At 37.8% G+C, this 21,754-nt stretch overlaps 1 protein-coding gene across 1 annotated transcript in view; it reads left to right on the top strand.

Moving 5' to 3' along the window:
- The window catches only part of LOC134668154 (monocarboxylate transporter 12), a 59,984-nt gene that overhangs the window by 7,313 nt on the left and 30,917 nt on the right, over window positions 1–21,754 (top strand). Inside the window, exon 2 of the mRNA XM_063525672.1 lies at window positions 18,521–18,797. Coding sequence (XP_063381742.1) covers window positions 18,521–18,797 — 277 coding nt within the window. The remainder of the gene's footprint in view (window positions 1–18,520; window positions 18,798–21,754) is intronic.

Genomic DNA, 21,754 nt, shown 5'->3' with positions numbered 1-21,754 from the left:
GTCAATGTCGATTGAATACAGTAGGTGAGGTATGTGACCCGATTCTATTACCAAGGACCTATACCTAAAATATTATGGTCCTTGCTATTACCCAAATAACTTGTTTCGCAATTTCTTTTGTTTGATGCAATGAAAAAAAATGCTCTTGGTCATGTATTCATTAGATTAGGTTTATAAAATTCTACCTAATATACGATATTATATAAGCCTTAATTCATGCTCATTTTAAGTACTTATAACGCCATATTTACAAAAGTCCTCACCAACGACTCATCGTTTTGGGTTATTCTTAGTACCTATTGACCAATCCCAGTTCGGCTGGTTCCTTAAGGCTCCTCTTCACGTTGGGCCAACGCCAACGCCAACGAGGGACGCAGCCATGCGGTAGAATGAGATAGCAATATCACTTGCTCCCTCTAACGCATAAATGCGTCCCTCGTTGGCGTTGACGTTGGCCCAACGTGAAGAGGAGCCTTTAAGTAGTTAAAGCCAGAGACTGGGCCACATCAGAGCACTCCACAACCTGGTCGATTTCGCGGCTTCGTTGTGGATGCCATAATTTTTTAGTGTAAGCATGTTTTTATTCAAACGCTAGCAGATTTTTCTCCTATAGGTCTACATTCTGTCTTATATTCTGTTCTCATACAATTTTCAACCCTTTTGGCCACACTAACGTAACTTCGCGGCTTCGTTTTGGACGCAAAAAATATTTAGTGTAAGCATGTTTTTATTCAAACGCTGGCAGATTTTTCTGCTATAGGTCTACATTCTGTTCTCATACAATTTTTAACCCTTTTGGCCACACTAACGTAACTAGCTTCAATTATCGCGTCTAGTTGACCTCACCCCATTGTTCACGAGCTCGCAGTTCATCAAATTGATTCGCGCAGATCTAACCGCGTCGCGACTCACTATCGTTGAGTGGGAAGCGTACACAATCAACTGGCCCCCATTACCAACTCATACCGAGCTACCAGATAAGACCAGTATAACTTTGATCAGTCACAACTGTGTAATCAGAGAGTATATCTATACTGGTGCGCCTCAGTCAAACTCACGCGCTCGCCAAGCATTTAGATTCCTGGACATTCCATTAGGCTGTCAACTAGATGCATGCGCGTAAAACATGATTAATAAAATTGTTGGCCATTGTTATTTGATAGTCGATAGCCTCTCTTTTGATATACTTAAGCGAATTATTGAGGCTGTTGTAGGGCGAAGACTTTACTAAACACACAAGTCTTTTTGAAGTTTAATCTAGATACCTATGCAGTAACTAGTCCTTCGAAGTCCAAGCTGTTATATTACCGATTTTAATTCAAGAGCTGATATTCAAGGTCTATATTCACATATTACTGAAACATAAAAAACGCCTTGGGGGTTTAAATTCGTTGTAGGTGTCAGTGTTGTAGGTCACACTATGAAGGGTGCCAGTAATCATTCGATACCACATTTAACTAACGGCTCAAAATGTCCATGATCATACTAATAACAAGTGTCATTGGCAATGGCCATGCCTTTAAACTTTGACAAGGCTATTGCGGAACCTCCGTAGAGGACAACATGTTGAACGTACGAGGTATCACTGACACAGAAAAGTGTAACCTATTGTCACTCAACAAAGACCACTGAAGGCAGACTTCGCAGCCGTTGGGCTTGAATTATTAAACTATAATCGATAGTAGTAGCGTGCTACCTATGCTGTGGACCAAATGGGAAGGTTATTAAAATCAAGGCCATGGAGGTTATTAAAGTTCCATTGAATGACTGTTTCAGTTCCGCGATCAAGTATTTTTGAATACCTAATGTTTCTTTCCTTCTGCATGCCAGGAGAAAGTGTGTCCATAGAGCAAATTTCATGGTTCTTTTCTAGAAATACAAATAGAGGGAAAGGGCTGTAGACACTTCCTTCGTGGGTCTCTACGAAGGTAATATTTCTAACCTTTTCCCTCTTTCCCTGACAAACTCCGCCGTCGATGTGTATTCTTAAAATGGCGCACATGGTTCAGATGCGACTAGTTTGACCATCCCGACATTCAGTATCGAGCCCTTCGTAGAACTATCTCAATTCCCACCGGCTTGCCCTACCTATTTGAGAAAATTTAATATCTTATCCTACAAGTCTCAGAAATAAATCTCAAAAAGTATTTAACGCCTCTCTGTGACCTAATACATACCTTTGGAATGGTCTTCTTCGAGGTCAGCGAATCAGCATTATCTCAAAAGATTCACAATCGCTGTTCTTTAGTAAACATCTGAGAAAGTTAAAACGGGTGATAACTGGGTAGTCTTGTTTGCGATAGGTAAGAGCCTATTGAGATAATCAGCTCTTCGAAAATATTGATTGTAAACGAAAGAGCTCGTAATTCTGAGTGGAAAGAACATGAAAAGTTTAGGTACGGCCATAAATAGAATCCTACCACAGCTTATTGATCTTTCTGACTGAACGTCAAAACTTTGATGTATCAACTTGCCCATATATCGGAAGGCATCGGGCAAGTTTGCGGAAGCAATATTAAGTTTCGTAGCAGCACTCGAGTCCATTGTTAACTAGGTACCTACCTACATAATTTTGGGTAGTTAACACTTTCGGTTCAGTTTCGGTCGAAAACGTGGACAATATCCAGCGTGATAGAGACAGATTGAGCGCTTCTGAAATGTGGACATGGAGAAGAATGGAAGGTATAAGCTGGAAAGAGAGGAAAACAAATACGGAAGTATTTAATTTGGTAGGCGAGAAGAGATATCAGGAACTTAAAACAGTGGTAGAGAGAAGAACGGAATGATGATTACTCCACCGACAAGAGCCGTGGTCTTAAGAATAATGATGATGATGAACACTTTCGCTGCCGGGCGCCCCGTTTCCAGTACAAAATGAATACACATACGCGTTCTTGGCAGTGAATGTGTAAAGTTATTGAAAACTACAACCTACTGGCACACACTGAAATGCCATGTGACTAGAAACTCTTCTTCTTCTTCTTCTTCCTCGCTTTATCCCGGCATTCTGCCACGGCTCATGGGAGAGCCTGGGGTCCGCTTGACAACTAATCCCATGATTTGACGTAGGCACCAGTTTTGAATGAATGAATATGAATGAATATTCTTTATTTCAGACCAGGTCCATATAAAATTAAAATTAAAATAAATAAAATCAAAATTAAAATCAAAATCAAAATTAAAATTAAAATTAAAATTAAAATTAAAATTAAAATTAAAATTAAAATTAAAATTAAAATTAAAATTAAAATTAAAATTAAAATTAAAATTAAAATTAAAATTAAAATTAAAATTAAAATTAAAATTAAAATTAAAATTAAAATTAAAATTAAAATTAAAATTAAAATTAAAATTAAAATTAAAATTAAAATTAAAATTAAAATTAAAATTAAAATTAAAATTAAAATTAAAATTAAAATTAAAATTAAAATTAAAATTAAAATTAAAATTAAAATTAAAATTAAAATTAAAATTAAAATTAAATTATAACATTACATTACATTAATACATTACATGTGTTAGTAACAGTGTGAAATCATTAAATTAATGTTCCTACAACTAAGGTTAGTATATATACAGGACATCACAGACTTTCTACATACAGTATATTGGCTTGCCTGTCAGTACATGTATCATATTACAATGGTTTATGTACTGACAGTCAAACCTTGACGCAAATGCCCTCAGGATAATGTTAGAGCTGTCCCGCACCCTACGCGACAGAGATGTGCACCGCTTCCGCATTGTGGTGTAGAAACAGTCTACCCTAGCTTCAGCAAACATCCCCGATGCGCTGCAGTAGCGAGACAGCCCCATCATCATCCTGAAGGCATTGTTGTACTGTACACGGAGGGCATTGTACTGTTTCTGCGTATAAGAGATCCACAGGCTGCTCGTGTAAAAAGTTGTACAAAAGGCTCTAAAGAGAGTTACCTTAACTTCAGCAGAGCAACGAGCGAACCTGCGGGCCACCATGTTTGCCCTAACGGACAACGCCCTCCGTTCTCGCTCAATATCGGCATCATCTTTCAAGTCAGAGGTTACCACATGGCCAAGATACTTAAAAGATTCTACCCTATTCAAAGGAGTACCATATAATCGAATAGGCGGCACAGGTGGCAGATCTTTACCTCTGACTTGAAAGACCATGCATTCGCTCTTTTTTATATTGTACATTAGACCGTGACTTTTAGCATATTGCTCACATATGCCAAGCAACTGCCCAAGGCCACACGGAGAGGCACTCAACAGCACCATGTCGTCAGCGTAGCTTAAGTTGTTGAGACATACGTCATCAATGTGGCAGCCGACATGAGTGCTGCTGAGCTCCTCTATTAATGCATTTACATACAGGTTGAAGAGCTTGGGTGAGGAGATACCCCCTTGCCTCACCCCGCACTCCAACCTGTATGGATCCGAATATGCGTTTGACCATCTCACCACGTTGACCTGGTTAATATACCAGAACTTAAAAAGGCGGTAAAGCTCAGTAGGCATATTGATGTTTTTTAGTTTCTGCCATAATACATCATAATTAACCAGGTCGAACGCTTTAGAGAGGTCAAGAAAACACGCATACACGGCCGTGCTTCGACCCGTATAGTACCTGACTGTCTGCTTTAAACTCAAGATAGCCGTTTCGGTTGACAGGCCCGGTCTGAAACCGAATTGGTTGTGATGTAGATTTAGGTACTTGTCAAGCTGAGTGCTGAGCAGACTGTCAAGCACCTTAGAGATCACGGTTGCCAATGAAATCGGCCTATAGTTGTTTTTATCACTTATATCAGCATTTTTGTTTTTAACTATTGGCACAACTACAGTTTTCATTAGAGCATCCGATTTTACGAAGGCGACTGCCATCTGACCTTCCAACCCAGAGGGTAAACTAGGCCTTATTGGGATTAGTCCGGTTTCCTCACGATGTTTTCCTTCACCGAAAAGCGAATGGTAAATATCAAATGATATTTCGTACATAAGTTCCGAAAAACTCATTGGTACGAGCCGGGGTTTGAACCCGCGACCTCCAGATTGCAAGTCGCACGCTCTTACCGCTAGGCTACCAGCGCTCCTAGAAACTATTATGAAATATACTGGATCAGGGCATCAATGTTTGCACTCATTGTTATCTAAACAAACGGAGACTCTAAAGTGCTTTACACATATAGCTAAAAGGTAAATACCTCATCACACCTGTTGCTTACAGTTTTATTTATTTTTATCATATTTATAAACATGCATATTATTCATCCGTTTAGATAGGTCACGTTTTGAACATGACACTAACACGTGGCGAGAAGGTTTAATAGATCATACATAATGTTACTTTAATGGTATTGACATTGACTCACTCGAATGAATAAGTTGTTTCTATCGACAAACACATTAAGTTCATCCTTTATGTTATGACTAAACTGATTTATTTAATTTCCTTGTTACATTCGATGAATATTATCTTTTATATTTATTACATGAAATAATGAAAAGATTCATTTGAATTGACTTATCTATCAATTGCTAGATTAGGACTATGATTTCTTGTTCTTCTGTTCGTTTTTTTGGGCTTGTGACGTCCCATAAATACAACTATTTAACCATTTTTTATTGGAAATCTGTTCACCACTGGCACAACTTCTACTAAAAATTTTCTGCTCTCTTTAACGTACATGTGACTTTAATGTCCATGATATGGACAGCACGACTACCTACCACCTCCCATCCTAGGTATTCGAACTTGAGAGCTTTATAGTTTGTTATTTTGGGTAATTAAACCAGTGTATGTAATCAATCTTTGTAACCTTTAGCAGATAAAGCATAACCTAATTGACTGAATAACCAGGTCTGGTGGTTTTATTTGTTTACATACTTCTAAATACGTCAAAGATGACTATAATTAATTATATATGCGTTTCCACTTCGTTGTTATCATTAATCCCTGTGCATTACACGAGTGCCAGGCTTAGCTGATATGACACAGGTGTTCTCTGCTGCAATATAAATGTAAAGTAGATCGCAGAAGTGAGCAGTGCGTGTCTGTCTATATGAATCAACTTATTAGCGTCAGTCGTTGCCATGGTTACGGGTAAAAAAGGGTGCATTATTGTCCCTTGTACAACGGGATAGAATAATGAGACAAAAAAGTTGATCCACCCAGCTTGTCTAACCAGTGTCACCGTCAGTGTATCGAAATAGCGATGAACCATATGGTCGTCGACGCTACTAGTACTAGTGACCAGCGAATTCGCTCGGATCGTTATTTTGACATTTTTGACCCTCTATTTTGGTAGACTCGCATGCAGTCGGTAAGTGATTGGATTGGCAGTCCTGAACGTGACACATTGACGTAATGCGGATAAAGCTGGAAGAAAAGCTGAACACCAACTTATATTTTTATTTGCTTACATTTCATAATCAGTTGCAGATTTATATAACCCCTGATTACGAATATATATACATATAATTTACGTGGGCAATTACGTGGGTTTTCCAGTGGCAAAAGATGCGTATAAAGTCCTAAAAAGTGTGAGCTAATAAAAGGTACTTAGTACTTAGGGACACTGTGTTATTGAAGGTAATGTTATAATAAAGACCTATTAAGAGTTATCCTACGTATGATTATAAACATTACCTTAAAAATTACTCGTTTACGGCTCCTATAAAATTAATTACGACTAGTCAGACACTCTTAATGATAATGTTATAACTTATATAAACAAAATTACAATTAGTCTTTAATAACCATAATGAGGAGGTTCTTAACATTCTATTATTAATATTAAACTACGCACGGTTCAAATTACGCACACATTTTTGGCGTCATTTAACCTCGTAAGTCCCCGTGTACTTGTACAAGTACAAATTAAATTCAAAAACTCATATAGAAATAAAATAAAGTTCCAAAAAGTTTCAAAAGCGCCAAAATTGCCCTGGAAGAGAGGAAAGGAGCGGAAAGGTTCAGCGTGAAATTGCATTAAGTTAATTATAAAATAATTAATAGATAAATATTAAAAGTAAATGGCAAATTTTATTTCAATGGCAATTCGAATAATTAGTTCATTGATAAGATTATGCGATCTGTGTTGATTTTCGATTACGATAAGTAATATTTATAAGTACTTACATCGAATAAGTTCGTACGTATCTTTATCACTGCTAATTGTCTTTCCAACGAAGTGCTTGTGTTGTACCTACAGTGTTCTAGTTCTAATAGTGTGATTAAAAAGAATGGTGAGCTAATAATTATTACATTTTAAGTAAACTAGTAACTAGTCTTGTATCGCTTCGGTGACATTTACGCTTAGCAACTTTGCAGAAAACTGAGAGTTTGTTTCAGTTGTGATACTTGTTAACTTGTTATGTTAAATAGTGCGTCTAGAGTGAGATAGTGCTATAACATCGTCAATACGGTGTACTAAACTATCATTAAGATAACATTTTCGTATTTTTATCAGATCCAGATGTAATAATACTTCTCCAAATTATTTGTAATTCATTATTGATCATCTCTTATTAGTTTGCAACCCACTAGCCGCACTGAAGTGATTAGCGATTAGCGACGCACATTAAATTATAACGAAATACCCTCTGATCTCTGATATTTGGATACAGCTATTTGGTAAGATATACTCGTAATAAAATGGAGAGTTAGAAAGTTCCGCATTGGTATCGAAAATGTGTTTCTTTCTATTATTACGGGTACTCAATTTGGTGAAAAGATGCCCTTCTGTTTTTGTCTTGAAATTGCATTTTCTTTTTTATTGCTAAATGTCTGTTGTTTTCGATAGCTTCATTCCGTTGTATTTAATAGACATTCGACATTGTTTCTTGCAATTTCTTTGCTAGTTTTATAAGTCTATATATTAACTTCATCATTTCATCAATATCAATATGCACAAGAATAAGGCCCCCCCCACATCTGGCGTCTTTCGAGCGTCGGCGTCTACAATTATATGGCCGCTGCTCGACGCAACTGCGCAGCGACGTCATTTTCCATAGCGCTGACCAGACGCCGACAGACGCCGACGCTCGAAAGACGCTAGATGTGGGGGGGCCCTGAGGAAACGGTCAGAGCTACTTTTACAGGTATGAATGACTAATTACGAGCTCTCAAGAGTCGTAGTTTTATAGGAGCCGTAAACCTATTCACGAGTATTTTTTATGGATTTCAGTACCTATATTATATATACTTAACTATTAATAACCGCATATCCGAACTAAAGCTTATATAAACGCCGCTACGGCCATTCAGGCCTGAAATCTAATATCTCGCGCAGTTTGCGACAGCGCGGCGCTAATCAATTAGAGGCAATCGACATCACGTGCGGGGCGCCACAATGGAGCACGTTGTCCATACTACAGCGTCTGAAAGGGAAAGGGTTTGATATAGTTTATACTCGTTATATACTCTAGAGTATTTAAGACCAAGTTCGGCCTGGCCATCCACATAAGGGCTCACGCTAGACAACGTCCATGATGTTTATTTATGGTTGCCATCATCGAAAACGATGAGGAGGACTATATACTCGTTATATGTAGGAATTGTATAAGTCTACACTATAAATGACTGCCGCCCGTCTAATTTCAAGCTCTGTTGATGAGGGGGCATGTTGACTCTCCATACTTACACCGGCTGAAAGGAAAAAGCTTTGGACGTACTCGATACATTTCACGTGTAGAACTCCCAAAAAATTGCTTTATATTATACAATAGTAGTTGCCTTTCCTGTTTGCCCCTTCAACAACGCACGTCACGTTGCCTGTCCAATCTGTTCATACTACACCGTCAGAAAGGGAAAGGTATTGACATATAATAGTCGAAACTCGGAACGTGTCACATGTAGAACTCACATGAAATTGAAATTTATTTATATCGGCAATGGGTCACGTTGCCCGCTGCCCGGACTTATTAAACTAACAGCCTGAAAGGGAAAGGCTTTGACGTCGTCGATACGCGTCACATGCAGAATCCTCACAAAAATGTTTCAGTAACGATCGTTGTAAGCACTTTTGCAGTCTCCAGCACAACAAAACATAGCCAACAGGTACTCATCCTTAAATCCTATGAAATTTTGATCGCAAAAAAAATTAACTAACGTCTTTCTCGCACTTACATAGTTGTGTTGACGAAAAGGCGATAAATGGAGTAAAGGCAAATCTACTTAGGTAGGTACTAAGACGAGCATTAAAGTGCGATGTACATGTTATGTAATAAAAATCTCCGGGCTTGCAATTACTGCTTATTTGGTGCTATCACGTACCATGATAACCTTGTAGGCACACCTATTTTATTTACTTTACTAAATTTTAACCAAGCAGATTTGGCTCGGCTCGGCTAACGATTTTTCATGACGCTGACCACTGGCACAGTGGCCATCAATGACCCATATGTAACAAGTTGCTGCTGCACATAGTTACATATAGCTTAATGGAAAATATTCGGATGACTGCAGCGTTGCTGCTGCTGCGTTGCAGTAGCAGGAAATGGGAGATGACACCGTCAATTTTTTGATTGCATTGCCCTATTTAGCGCATTGCTGTCGCGATTAAAACATTTAATTCGTCTATTGATCAAAGAAATTTTCAGTGATATCGCCCCGTATATACCCGTATATCTTAGTATCCATCCGAAAGTCCACCTTAATGCGCTCTGATTTTCAAGTTGGGTTGATCTGAAAGGGAAAGGTTCTGAACTTCTGACGTATGCGATATACGTATTCAGTACATTCACGTAAGTTTGAGACTCCAGGCTTACACTAACCCCTCGAGTAAGCGTGTTCTCGTCTGAAATGCGAACACATTTGGATGCAAAAACACGTCGTCTAGCTGCATATACGACCTAGTTTTTCAAGTTGGATTATTCTGAAAGGTTTTGACGTTTCCCGTGCGTGTCACACAAATATCTTACATATACGAGTAATACATGTATTAAACTTTACATATATGTCGCTTAACTTCAAACTCGGGTAAATCCATTGGACCCTCTCAGCAAATATCTATACCCTATTACGTTTTCTTAATACCAAAATCGCATAATCTGACAGATGGATTTACCCGAGTTTGAAGTTAAGCGACTCATATTACCTACTTATATCAAAATTTAAGTACCACTATGCCTAAAATAAAACCCCTTTTAGTTAGTATAAATATATTATATATTCTTGTTTGAAACTTCACGTAGGTAGAGGTACTTCTGATCGGATTTTTCTTCAAAATAAAGGTTACGATCTTATGATGTAATGTTGGTGGATAGTATTACGAGAACCTTGTGAAATAAGTACCTGCATGATATAAATACCATTGAACGATATTTAAGTATCTAAAGGGACCCACTGATTATCAGTCCGCCGGACGGTATCGGCCTGTCAGTTAGAACAAAATTTTGACAGCTCCGAACAACTTACAGGCCGATACCGTCCGGCGGACTGACCGTCAGTGGGCCCCTTAAAGGACTTACAATACAAACTTACATCTGAATATAATTCTTTTTAGGGTTCCGTACCCAAAGGGTAAAACGGGACCCTATTACTAAGACTTCGCTGTCGGTCCGTCCGTCCGTCTGTCTGTCACCAGGCTGTATCTCGTGAACCGTGATAGCTAGACAGTTGAAATTTTCACAGATGATGTATTTATTTCTGTTGCCGCTATAACAACAAATACTAAAAACAGAATAAAATAAAGATTTAAGTGGGGCTCCCATACAGCAAACGTGATTTTTGACCAAAGTTAAGCAACGTCGGGCGTGGTCAGTACTTGGATGGGTGACCGTTTTCTTTTTGCATTTTTTTCCGTTTTTTTGCTTTATGGTACGGAACCCTTCGAGTTCGACTCGCACTTGCCCGGTTTTTTTAGTTAGTTTAAGCAGTGCCTCTAACAGTTAGGTACAGTATGAAGCATGACTTTATTTTCAATGTAGGTACATAGTCAGCAGATACTTTAATCTTTCCTTTTGAGTATATTCATCCAATTGAGTAACAGATATTACTATTGTCCGATAAAGAATTAAACTCGGGCATTGTGATTATTCCCTTTGGTGCTTTACCAGCGATCTATCCTAACTGCTTTTGACTGGCGTTAACTAGCTTTTCTTAGTAAACTTCGATAACTAATGGAATATTATAAATGTTGAACACTATTTGTTATTCCAATGCTAATACCCTATCAAGAATCCGTGTTAAAAGTTCATTAGACTTCGTTGCTTTGTTTTCCAATAGTACCTACTTTTCGTATCGATGTCGTGCTTCGGTTTCTATTTAACTTTAATTTAGGTTAACTGGCCTAATAATTACAATGATTCTTAACCTGGTTAAGAAATTAAGAATCAATTCAGCGAAAGTTAAATAGATTTAGTGAAACGCCTCATATAAATAGTTGTGCATTCACCATCGTTAATTTCAGTGTTAGATTTGTCGACGGAGGATTTTCTTCCAGTTTACTCATATGTTTTCGCTTTAGCTCCGTGACACGGCAACATTTCAGATTTACGTCATGCAGCTTCAGGTTCTCCAAAAAATATCCGACACAATGTATTTACAGAGCAAAAAATATAACATTTATATTGCGGCTTGACTTTACCTCTATTTTTCCAATACCAATAATCATTGCTGTAAAGTGATTAGTGTGTTTTCTTGGACCAGGAATAACTAATTTATATAAAGTAACACGAAAACCGTATGATATGTTCTTTTCACGCCACTGTTCGGAAATGTGGCAATAGATGGTCTAAAACCAAGCTGGAAAGTAGGCAATAGCTGTAGCACCTGAAGCACCACTACTACAATGTTTCATTGTTGTCATCATCTGTCATTGGTGACAGTTCGCTACAGCAATGAGTATCATTTAAAACATAAAAATCAATAAAAGGTCTTTTTTTGCGCAACTTTTTCCTTCAAAAATAAAATTAGGTTATTTATAGCACCAATTTCTTGTTTAAAAAAAAAGAAATATCAAAACCATTCACTTCATTTTTTTTAACAATTATCCGTTCACGCTTAAAGCGTTTTTTACTTTTGTAGCTGTTTGTGGTTTTATTCGCAAAAACGCTTCTAAGTTTAGAGTCGGTTTGAAGCAAATAACAGAAAAACGCCTCTTAAAAGTGGTAAAAAAAGTAAAAAAAGGCGGGATCTGAAAATACCTACTGAATTGGATAGTGTAAATTATGTTTGACTAAAAAATATAAGAAACGCGTATCTACGCTCGCTATAAAAATGAGTTCTTCTAGTGAAGAAAATGATATTCTTACGCTGACGCCTACCGAAATTCAAGAGACAGTACAGGCAGTGGCTAGTAATTTGCTACCAGAGAAATCGCGGGCTAGTACTTATAGTTATGCAAATGTTTTCTTATTTCCTCGCAGTAGTCGTGAAAAGCACTATGTAATGCCTCGGCCGGAAACGCTAAAGATGGACTCGTATTATTCGAGGGCCTCCACTAACGTGTCGGCCCTCGAACTCACTCGTCCATCTTTTAGCGATTTTCCGTCCTCTCCTACAATGTACTATAGAGTATCTGTTTGTGGTGTCAGATATTTCGCGCTTCGTTGTACATTGTGTCGTGTATGTCGAGGAAACTAGAAGGATAACTTAACCAGAAGTGACCTTAGGCATGTCAATAAATAACTGACGTGCGAAAAATACAATATTGCTGTACTATGTACATGCAATGCGGAATCTTGCGATTCCCGACGATTCAGAGTTATTTACTTACTTGCAGTGCCGCAGTCTCAGCGGTTATGTAAACCACAAACACTTTGGAGGTCAGTTTCTGCTACGCATTTTAAAATTTCCGCCTTATATAGAATGCGGGAAGGGTATATAATTACTTATTTACCATGAGTACCTACAAGTATACTGTTCAATAGTCATTACGCATCACATTAACGTCAGTTTACTATAAAAGGATCGATAAATCGATAATAATGTACTTTGCCTCAAATTCTACTAATCATAATAATGTACTGTTTATTATAGTTACACGTGTAAAGATCCCTCTATATAAATACATAATATGTATACAGTTTGTCGAGATATACAGTGAGTCGAAGTGGTCGCCTTGGTAGAAATCGGCCGGAAGGATCATCATCATCATAAAGTTTGTCCTGCTATGCCATGGTCTGCTAGGCCATGTCCCGTCCATCGCCATTTTTGCTGTCTTTTTTTCGTTTGTATGTTTAGATATTTCGGGTACATAATAATATTATATCTTCTGCTCGTTTGCAGTTTATTTGCCTGACGCAGACTAATTCCGTTTCCTCTCTAGCAACTACTCAGTTTTAGGATATTATCGCCCAAGTTTGACATCCATACATTACACATAATAGGAAACACAAGTTGAATAAATTTTTACATGTCTGTCATATTGCATTAGGCACCTCTAGTCGTATTCCAGTATGATTTTCAAACGCATTTATACTAAGCATACTGAGGAAGATAAATATTGTAATTATTACGAGCTATCGAACAGGAAGTGTTGCATAGACGATAGATATCTTGAACGCTCGTTTTACAAAGTTAATTGACGTTTGTCTTAGCACAGGCGATAAATAGTTAGAAACATCGACTGCTATTGTATTAATATGCAAACGTTTCTCTGTTCCCGACAAAGAACAACTGGAAACTTCGGGAACTGGAACATATAGGTTATCGATTAACAACGATAACAGTGGCCTGGTACTACATCCGTAGTTCTATATGATCCTTGCATAATTGAAAGCCTCTGTTATAGTTTGGAGTAACGAGTAGAGTTTTCGGATTGAGAATCTTTACTCCCGGCTATGCTAAAAGTGCTTTGTAAAAAAGCTATCGGGTGAAATGGGCAACTGTCTACGATACTTCAAAAACAAGTACGCAATTTTTTTTAAATGACTGCATAGTCCAGCTTTAATGAAGTCTGCTCCTTTAAAAGTTTTGAAAGTGAAACAAAAAAAGACTTGCTCATGTGTGACGTCCCACGGGTAAAGATACCTTATGGCGGTTAGCGCTTACGCTATTATTAACGCCGCTCCAATATTATTGCGGCGCTATGCGACGTAAGCGCCAGCCGCCACAAGTTACCTTTTTTCCGTGGAACGTCACATATAATCTATTTTTATGATTGTTTTTAGAATACAGTACATATGTCACGGCCAAACGAAGCCATTGTTATTACACACCAACCACAAAAACGCTAATACGTGAAGGCTGTGACATTGACAATGACCGTGAGACCAGGTACGGCGGCCTCGGAAGTCGCTGTACCCTAGCACTTTGTCGCAGGGACAGGGACACGCCATGAGTTGCGGCAATGGGTATGGCGATCTATATATAACATGACAAGATACTAATGTTTTTTTTTTTGAGTCGTGGATGTGAGGCAATCGGTTTCGCTAGAGATACGGGCGGCCGGTTGCTCTTTAATTACTAATGGGCTTAGCAATTTTTTTGCTGATGCAATGGTAAATATTTATATAAAAAAAAATTAAATGGAAGGAAAACAAGGAATTAAATTATGGTTCCGGCGTTCCTTTGTAAACAAAAAATGAGTCGCTTAACTCAAACTTAGGTAAATTCATCTGTCAGATTATGCGATTTTGGTATTAAGAAAAGGTAATAGCGTAGATATTTGCTGAGAGGGTCGAATGGATTTACCCGAGTTTGAAGTTAAGCGACACAAAGAAACGAGAAGGAGTAATCAATCAATCAAAGCATTTATTTTCAGGCTACTAAGGGTAATACCACTTATACTTATGTTTAATTCATAAAATGTATTAGAATCATTTATACCATAGCGTGTCCATTTAATTAAAGGCACACCCGTGCGGGTGATGAATGTAGACAGAAAACCATTGTAGTTTTGTTTAACAATTATTCGATAGCGGATTAGAAAAATATATCTATAAAGTACCTACTACAGTACTTTTAAGGCTATTGAGTTTTTTATAGGTATCTAAATGTCGTGAGGATCGTAATTAAATGTAATGGTTGCTAATTCCATTGAAAATTCCGTTGATGTATTGTTTCTGTTACACTTGTATAGTTATCTGTACCTACTAGGTACTTTATGCGCGTGTTAGATTAATTCCTATGTAAATTAGGTTAATACATATAACTCACTGTAGTATATGTAGTACCTAAGTGTTATTTTCCGCAAACAAACGCAGTAAATACGCACTTCATAGAAAACGCTTGCCATAAAAAGGATAATCACAGGTTTCGTACAAAAAATAGGTCAGCCTATGTTGGTCGCAGTATGTGGGTCGCAGAGCCAATTGAGAGAAATTGAAAAGAGGCTGGCAAGGAAAAGTAATGAAAAAAAAAACCGGCCAAGTGCGAGTCGGACTCGTGTTCCAAGGGTTCCGTACGTTAAGTCCGACTCACGCTAGACCTCACATTTCTAATAGGTTTTCCTGTCATCTATACGTAAAGAACTATTTTGTAAATTTGTTGATAGCCCACGCGGTGCAAGTGCGCGGTATACGTCATAATTTCATTGACGTTCAAAACAACACTTGCACAGTGGGCTATCAAAATCGCTGCAGACTTTTCTTGGTCTAACTCTACCTACCTACTTTCATATAGGAATCTTTAAACGTGCCAATAGTGTGATCGATGATATATTTGCTTTGCTTGCCTGTCAATGTCACTCATGTTTTCAACAGAATAAAATTAGTTATTTGTTTTACAAGGGGGCAAAGTTGTTGTTTAACCGCTCGTGCTAATATTGATACCCGAGCAAGCGAAAGATTCCAAAATAGAATCACGAGCGTAGCGAGTGGTTCGAAAAATGGAATCTTGAGCGTTGCGAGGGTTTCAAAGCACGAGGGTTAAACAAAATTTGCCCCCGAGTGAAACACAAAATTTTTCACCACACCAATCCGAAGCAAATATTAAATGTAAAATATCAAACAAAATCAAACCAAATCAAATCCAAATGAATGTTATTAAATATTTATCATCCAAAATCATCATTTAAAAGTCAATTCTACCAGCAAACATAAGAAAACAACTCAAAATTAGCATTTGATTACTTTGCCTCACATGTGGATAAAATGCAACTTTGCTATTCGTTTGTGAAGTGCAAAGTAATTCTTTCCGAGCTGGTGTGGTGAAATAGTACATTGTGTATTAAGGGCGGGAAATAAGAAATTACGAACGAGTGTCAATTTTAAGCCCGACGCGAAGCGAGGGCTTAAAATGTTCACGAGTTCGGAATTTCTTTACCGCCCGTGGCACACACAATGTTTTTCATCACACTTATAAGGAAAAAAAGGAGAATTAATAAAAACAAACTTCTGTATAAAACACTTTTCCGCCCTAGGGCGAAAATTTCAATTTCCCGCCCGCAAGCCCTACGTGTAAATAAGTGTTTTTCATCACACTTGCTCGGAAAAGATGTATTTACACGTAGGGCTTGCGGGCGGGAAATTGAAATTTTCGCCCTAGGGCGGAAAAGTGTTTTATACAGAAGTTTGTTTTTATTAATTCTCCTTTTTTTCCTTATAAGTGTGATGAAAAACATTGTGTGTGCCACGGGCGGTAAAGAAATTCCGAACTCGTGAACATTTTAAGCCCTCGCTTCGCGTCGGGCTTAAAATTGACACTCGTTCGTAATTTCTTATTTCCCGCCCTTAATACACAATGTACTATTTCATTGGCGACAAGGATGGGTTTGTGGTTCTCATGCTATTACGTAAGCGAAAATGATCTTAGTAAATGCTTCTACTAAAATACAGAGTACCTATACTGTGAACAGTCTGAACATTTTAACGATTATTTATTTCGGTTCTATCAAGAAATTCCTTAGAAGATAATTAATACTCGGCGTAATAGAAAGTCACATATGTAAGCAGATCGGCCTGGGTAGGTAATTTGGATAAACCCTGGGTCTTTTATGTTCTACATCTAAAACAGCTCTAAATACGGCCTTATCGTTCCGAATTAACATTTTATGGCAACATTCGCCAAATTTAACGATGGAACAATAAAAACAAGTCGAATATGTATAAATAATTACGATTTCCGTGACGCAATGCTCTTAAATTTATGAATCGTTGATTTTGATGGGTGTATTAAAATCAAGCCCACTTCATTGTTATTGACTTGATGAGATCATTTGTGTACTTTCGGGATTTTTCCGAAGCATGGTCGTAATGTGTTATCGAAAGAGAAATTGACTGATAGTCTTCGTGCATTTTTCTAGGGGATTTTGTTGTGTTCATTATCTAAATCGTTTGTTTGCTGTGACGGAACTACGTAATGATATATCACCGTTTGGTTACCTTGATTCCCTTCTAATCTCCGTTTGCGTATAGAAGACGTGTATTCTAAAATTAGATACAATACAAGCATGTTATCACTTATCTCATTTGTAGCGGAGGCAGTTATAAAGTTGACCCAAAAAATTTTTATTAAGCTATGAGCTTCATCACATATGTTCCTTGAGTAATTCTAAGCATTTCAAGCCTGGGAGGCAATAAGAAATGTGCGTCTACTCGGATTTGTAATGGATTCAAACTTTCAACCCCTTTTTAACCCTGTTAGGGGATGAATTTTACAAAACGCTGAATTTACTTTTCCTGCCTTTTAATATTATCCCCAAATACAAAGATTCAAGTCCCGCGTTCGAAAATTTTTTTGATATCCATACAAACTTTCAACCCCTTTTTCACCACTTTAGGGGATGTATTTTCAAAAACGCTGAAATTAGTTTACTTGTATTTTAATAATATATCGTTTTACGAAGTTTCAAATTTCTAGCTTAAAATAAAACTTGAACCCCATACAAACTTTCATCCCCTTTTTTACCCCGTTAGGGGTTGAATTTCTCAAAATCGCTTCTTATCTCTTGTACACTTTATAAATGTAATCTAGTGTGCAAATTTCAACTTTCTATCTTTTGTAGCATCGGCTCTGCGTAGCAAAAATCTCCAACCAAATTTTTCACCTTTTTACGTTTTTCTTGTAAAATTACTATGAAACTGAAAAAAACAAATAACAGCAATGAATTATACGTCTTTGGTTTATACGAAAATGATACCAAACTTGCCCTTGTAGCCACCAGGATCATAATAGATTTTTTTTAAAGATCTCCCACCCTCCCCAACTAGACGCACGCTTCTTTTTGCCTCCCAGGCTAGAAATGCTTAGAATTACTCAAATATCAGATGTGATGAAGCTCATAGCTTAATAAAAAATTTTTGGGTCATGTATGGCAGCGTTACATAACTGACTCCAGTATTGACTATACTAAGTAATCTGTGAATTACAATGTTAAATAAAAGCCGTAATCCAGTATCTTTTATTTAAGTTATGAAAGTATGACACACAAAAAGGTTAATGAGTCGTTCCATATAAAATAGATTATTTCGTATGATGTTTTTAGACTTTTTAGGAAAAATTAGAGAATCTTGGTACTCCTAGAATAAATAGAAATGCTAACGATTTCATATAGTAAAAACTGTCAGGAGTGATGGTAGTTGTTGACTTTAGGGAATTAACCTATTACCTGATTGAGTTGCAATTTTCCGCTAAGCAACTTTTCGGTTGTTACAGACTGAAAGCGAAACATCATGCGAGGAGGCGGCGCGACTGACGGCAGAGGGGGCCGAAGACGATGACGAGGCTTACGACTACGGGGCTCTACCCCCGCCCCCCGACGGGGGCTACGGCTGGGTCGTGGTCTTCGCCTCCTTCATGTGCAATCTCATAGTCGACGGCATCGCTTACACATTTGGAATATTCCTCCCAGAGCTCGTCACGTTTTTTGGAGAGGGGAAAGGGACTGTGGCGTGGGTCGGAAGTTTACTCTCCGGCGTGTACTTGGCTGCCGGTAAGTGGGTGTTTTCCTTGTTTTATCCTTTAACCTATTAGGGTGTTACGAGTTGCAACTACATTTAAAGTAAGTACCTACTCACTTGCTCCGAAGAAAGACGCTAGATAAATATTTTGGCATTTGGAATTGTGTACACTTCGCTTACGTTAACACCGTTGAAAAAGCAGTTTATTTTCGTCTAATGAGATGTCAATGTCAGAAGCTGATGTATGACATTCAACAAATCTGTTTAGTTTTGAGGAATGCAACTACATGTTACTAGATTTTGCAGTAAAATAACACGTCGTTTTATAAAGATTGACATTATAGTAGTTTTTTTTTGCGTGTGTCAGGAAAATCATAATGAGGGTCAGCAAATCAGCTTTCCGAAATGGACATAAAGTACAACAAAGTCCGCATTTTTCCGTTCTGACTTTTGCTGTGTTCGTATGCTTTGGGCAGAAGCGCGCACCTTAAAATGGTTTAGCTGTACTTTTTTTATTATAAAATGCTGCGATATATTTTCTCTCTGCTTTAGATTGTTTTTTCTCTTCTCGTTGTTGTCTCTTCTTCAGATTATTTGTAACAAAATAATATTTTTAATCATAAATTACTTAAATGATTCATTGTGTTTTCTTTACCATGCGACAATGATCATAAAGATAATAATAAGCAGGTAACTATAAATCTTCAACACAACGTCGTTGACGTCGACTGTAAGAAAGATTATAATTATCTATGTACAGAAAGAACAGAATGGGAGATGGTTTTCTATATGTAATATGAAGGATTAGTTATTAGATAAACAATAGCTAAAAATATTTTCGTAAAAGTAAAAGATAAAATATTTCGGTTGACAATGAGACGCTACAGCCGACAACCGACACTTGTTTATGTTTTGTTATATCAGGCAACATAATAGAACATGTCATGAACACAACCTGTCCTTACCTATAGTTAAGAAATACGTAGAGAATAAGAATATAGACCTAACGACGACCCGGAACAGATATAACTGGAGAAAATTGATTTGGAGAGCCGAACCCAAATAAAAATGGAATAAGACCAAAAAAAGAAGAAGGCAACACAACAAATAAAAAAATAAAAAAAACATTTATTCAGATGAAATAAACCCTATTTGTACCTAATACAGTTTTTTCTTCTGCCACACATCCTGTAATAAGATGTAAAAGTGAAAAGTCGAACAAACTTCTTCTAACGCTACGTCTTACGTAGGCGAACAACGCGCGAACGCGGCGCGGCGCGGCGCGGCGAAAGCGGCCGCCGCCGCGCCGCGCCGCGCCGCGCCGCCTGACATTCGCGTGCAAATCGCGCCGCACCGCGTTCGCAACGAGATCGCTTACGTAGGACACTTCTATGGGCATTAAAGGATTGATTTCGCCGCGCCGCGCCGCGCCGCGTTCGCGCGTTGTTCGCCTACGTAAGACGTAGCGTAAGAATACAAATCTTCAACTCCTGTAAGGAAATTTATCTTCCGTCTCACTAAGACCCCTGCTTCCAAGAGTTTTCCATTAATAGCAAGGAATAAGGAAAACCGAAAATGCATTACCTTTAAACCAAGCTTTACCTAGCTGAATTTGGCGCAGAATTTTCCCCAAAGCTTTCATCAGCCTCGCATTCTAATCCCCTCATGGAATAGGCTATTTCCTGTCAATTGGGTCACGTTTGGTGCAATATTCACATGTCCACTGCTACACGCATTGGTGCACTGTGCTTTACATTAGCAAATCCAATGTGGTAGATGGTACATTGTTTTGTATGAAATGAAAGAAGGCCTTGGCGCTCATTCATTGTTACAAGGTCGACTTCATTAAAACGTCCATGAGCAAGTAAAATAAATACATGAAATAAGTAACTTTTTTTCTCGACTATTTTACAACATTACCCACCTATGAAGATGAATAACTCGACAAAAATGAAGGACAGTAGGTATAAATCCACGTATACCCGAAAACAGAAGTGGGCGTGTTATCTAAAATTATAATAATTTACACTCAAGAACAATGCAAAACGGTATCTTTGTAAGCTCCGTCAAAAAAACGTCAACCTCGACGTAAATACCTAAATACTCTAGAAATGGCATGGGCATATAATTGATTTAGCAGAGGTATTCCAGATTATTAAAGCAAGTGAAGGCCAGAAGATTTGTATCTAATGATTACTTCTGAAAATGTTACCTTAGAGCTGTAATCTTAATCTAATCGCCTTAGATAAATATACTATCTTGTTAAGTATATAATTACCTTCTTAGCAACTATTATCAAATTGTATATGTAGACTTACTGGCTTGATAACGATTGCAATATAAAATTTTTAAATACCGACTGGTATTTTAAATACCGAGTAAAAGTAGGCGTTTCAGTCAGAACTTCAATAAGCCGAGTTATCTATATGAAATGATGAAGTGTTTGGTACTCGTACAGAAGTAATATCGTTATCTGATTGTAGCCTGACATAGTAACCTACGCTTTATCTTCATGTATTGCCTACTTACTAATAGTATATTGGGGTGATTTTGCTTTCCCAGCTTTGCACCGATAAAGCAACAGAGCTGTCATTGGAATTGCTCGGCGAGGACGGGATATTTTTGACCACTTGCTTTCTTCTTCTTCCTCCTTCCCTTACTCCCAGTTCTACCTGGGGTCGGGCCCCTTGTACGGCGGCGCCAGGATGCTCTATCCTGGGTTGTCATAGAGATTATGTTTTGGACTGGGATCACTTGTTTTAACCAGTTTAAAAGCCAAGTTGAACACTTTTATTGTTTGGCATATTGAGGCCACTATTATTAAGCAAGAACGGGACTTAATCGCGTATAATTAAGTTCTTTAATTTACCTCCGCCGTTTCGAGGACGGCGTTGTCCCCGTGGTCTCGGAGAAGACTGGCTAAAGTTCAGTTTTTCGAACTATCCGCACTTGGTCTTTTTTATCAACTTGAACATTTCGGAGGTAAATT

This window comes from Cydia fagiglandana, chromosome 10 (assembly GCF_963556715.1).
Source record: "Cydia fagiglandana chromosome 10, ilCydFagi1.1, whole genome shotgun sequence".
In the NCBI taxonomy this organism is placed as follows: Eukaryota; Metazoa; Arthropoda; class Insecta; order Lepidoptera; family Tortricidae; genus Cydia; species Cydia fagiglandana.
The sequence above is the reverse complement of the archived record's forward strand: the minus strand, read 5'-3'. Positions and strand labels throughout refer to the sequence as shown.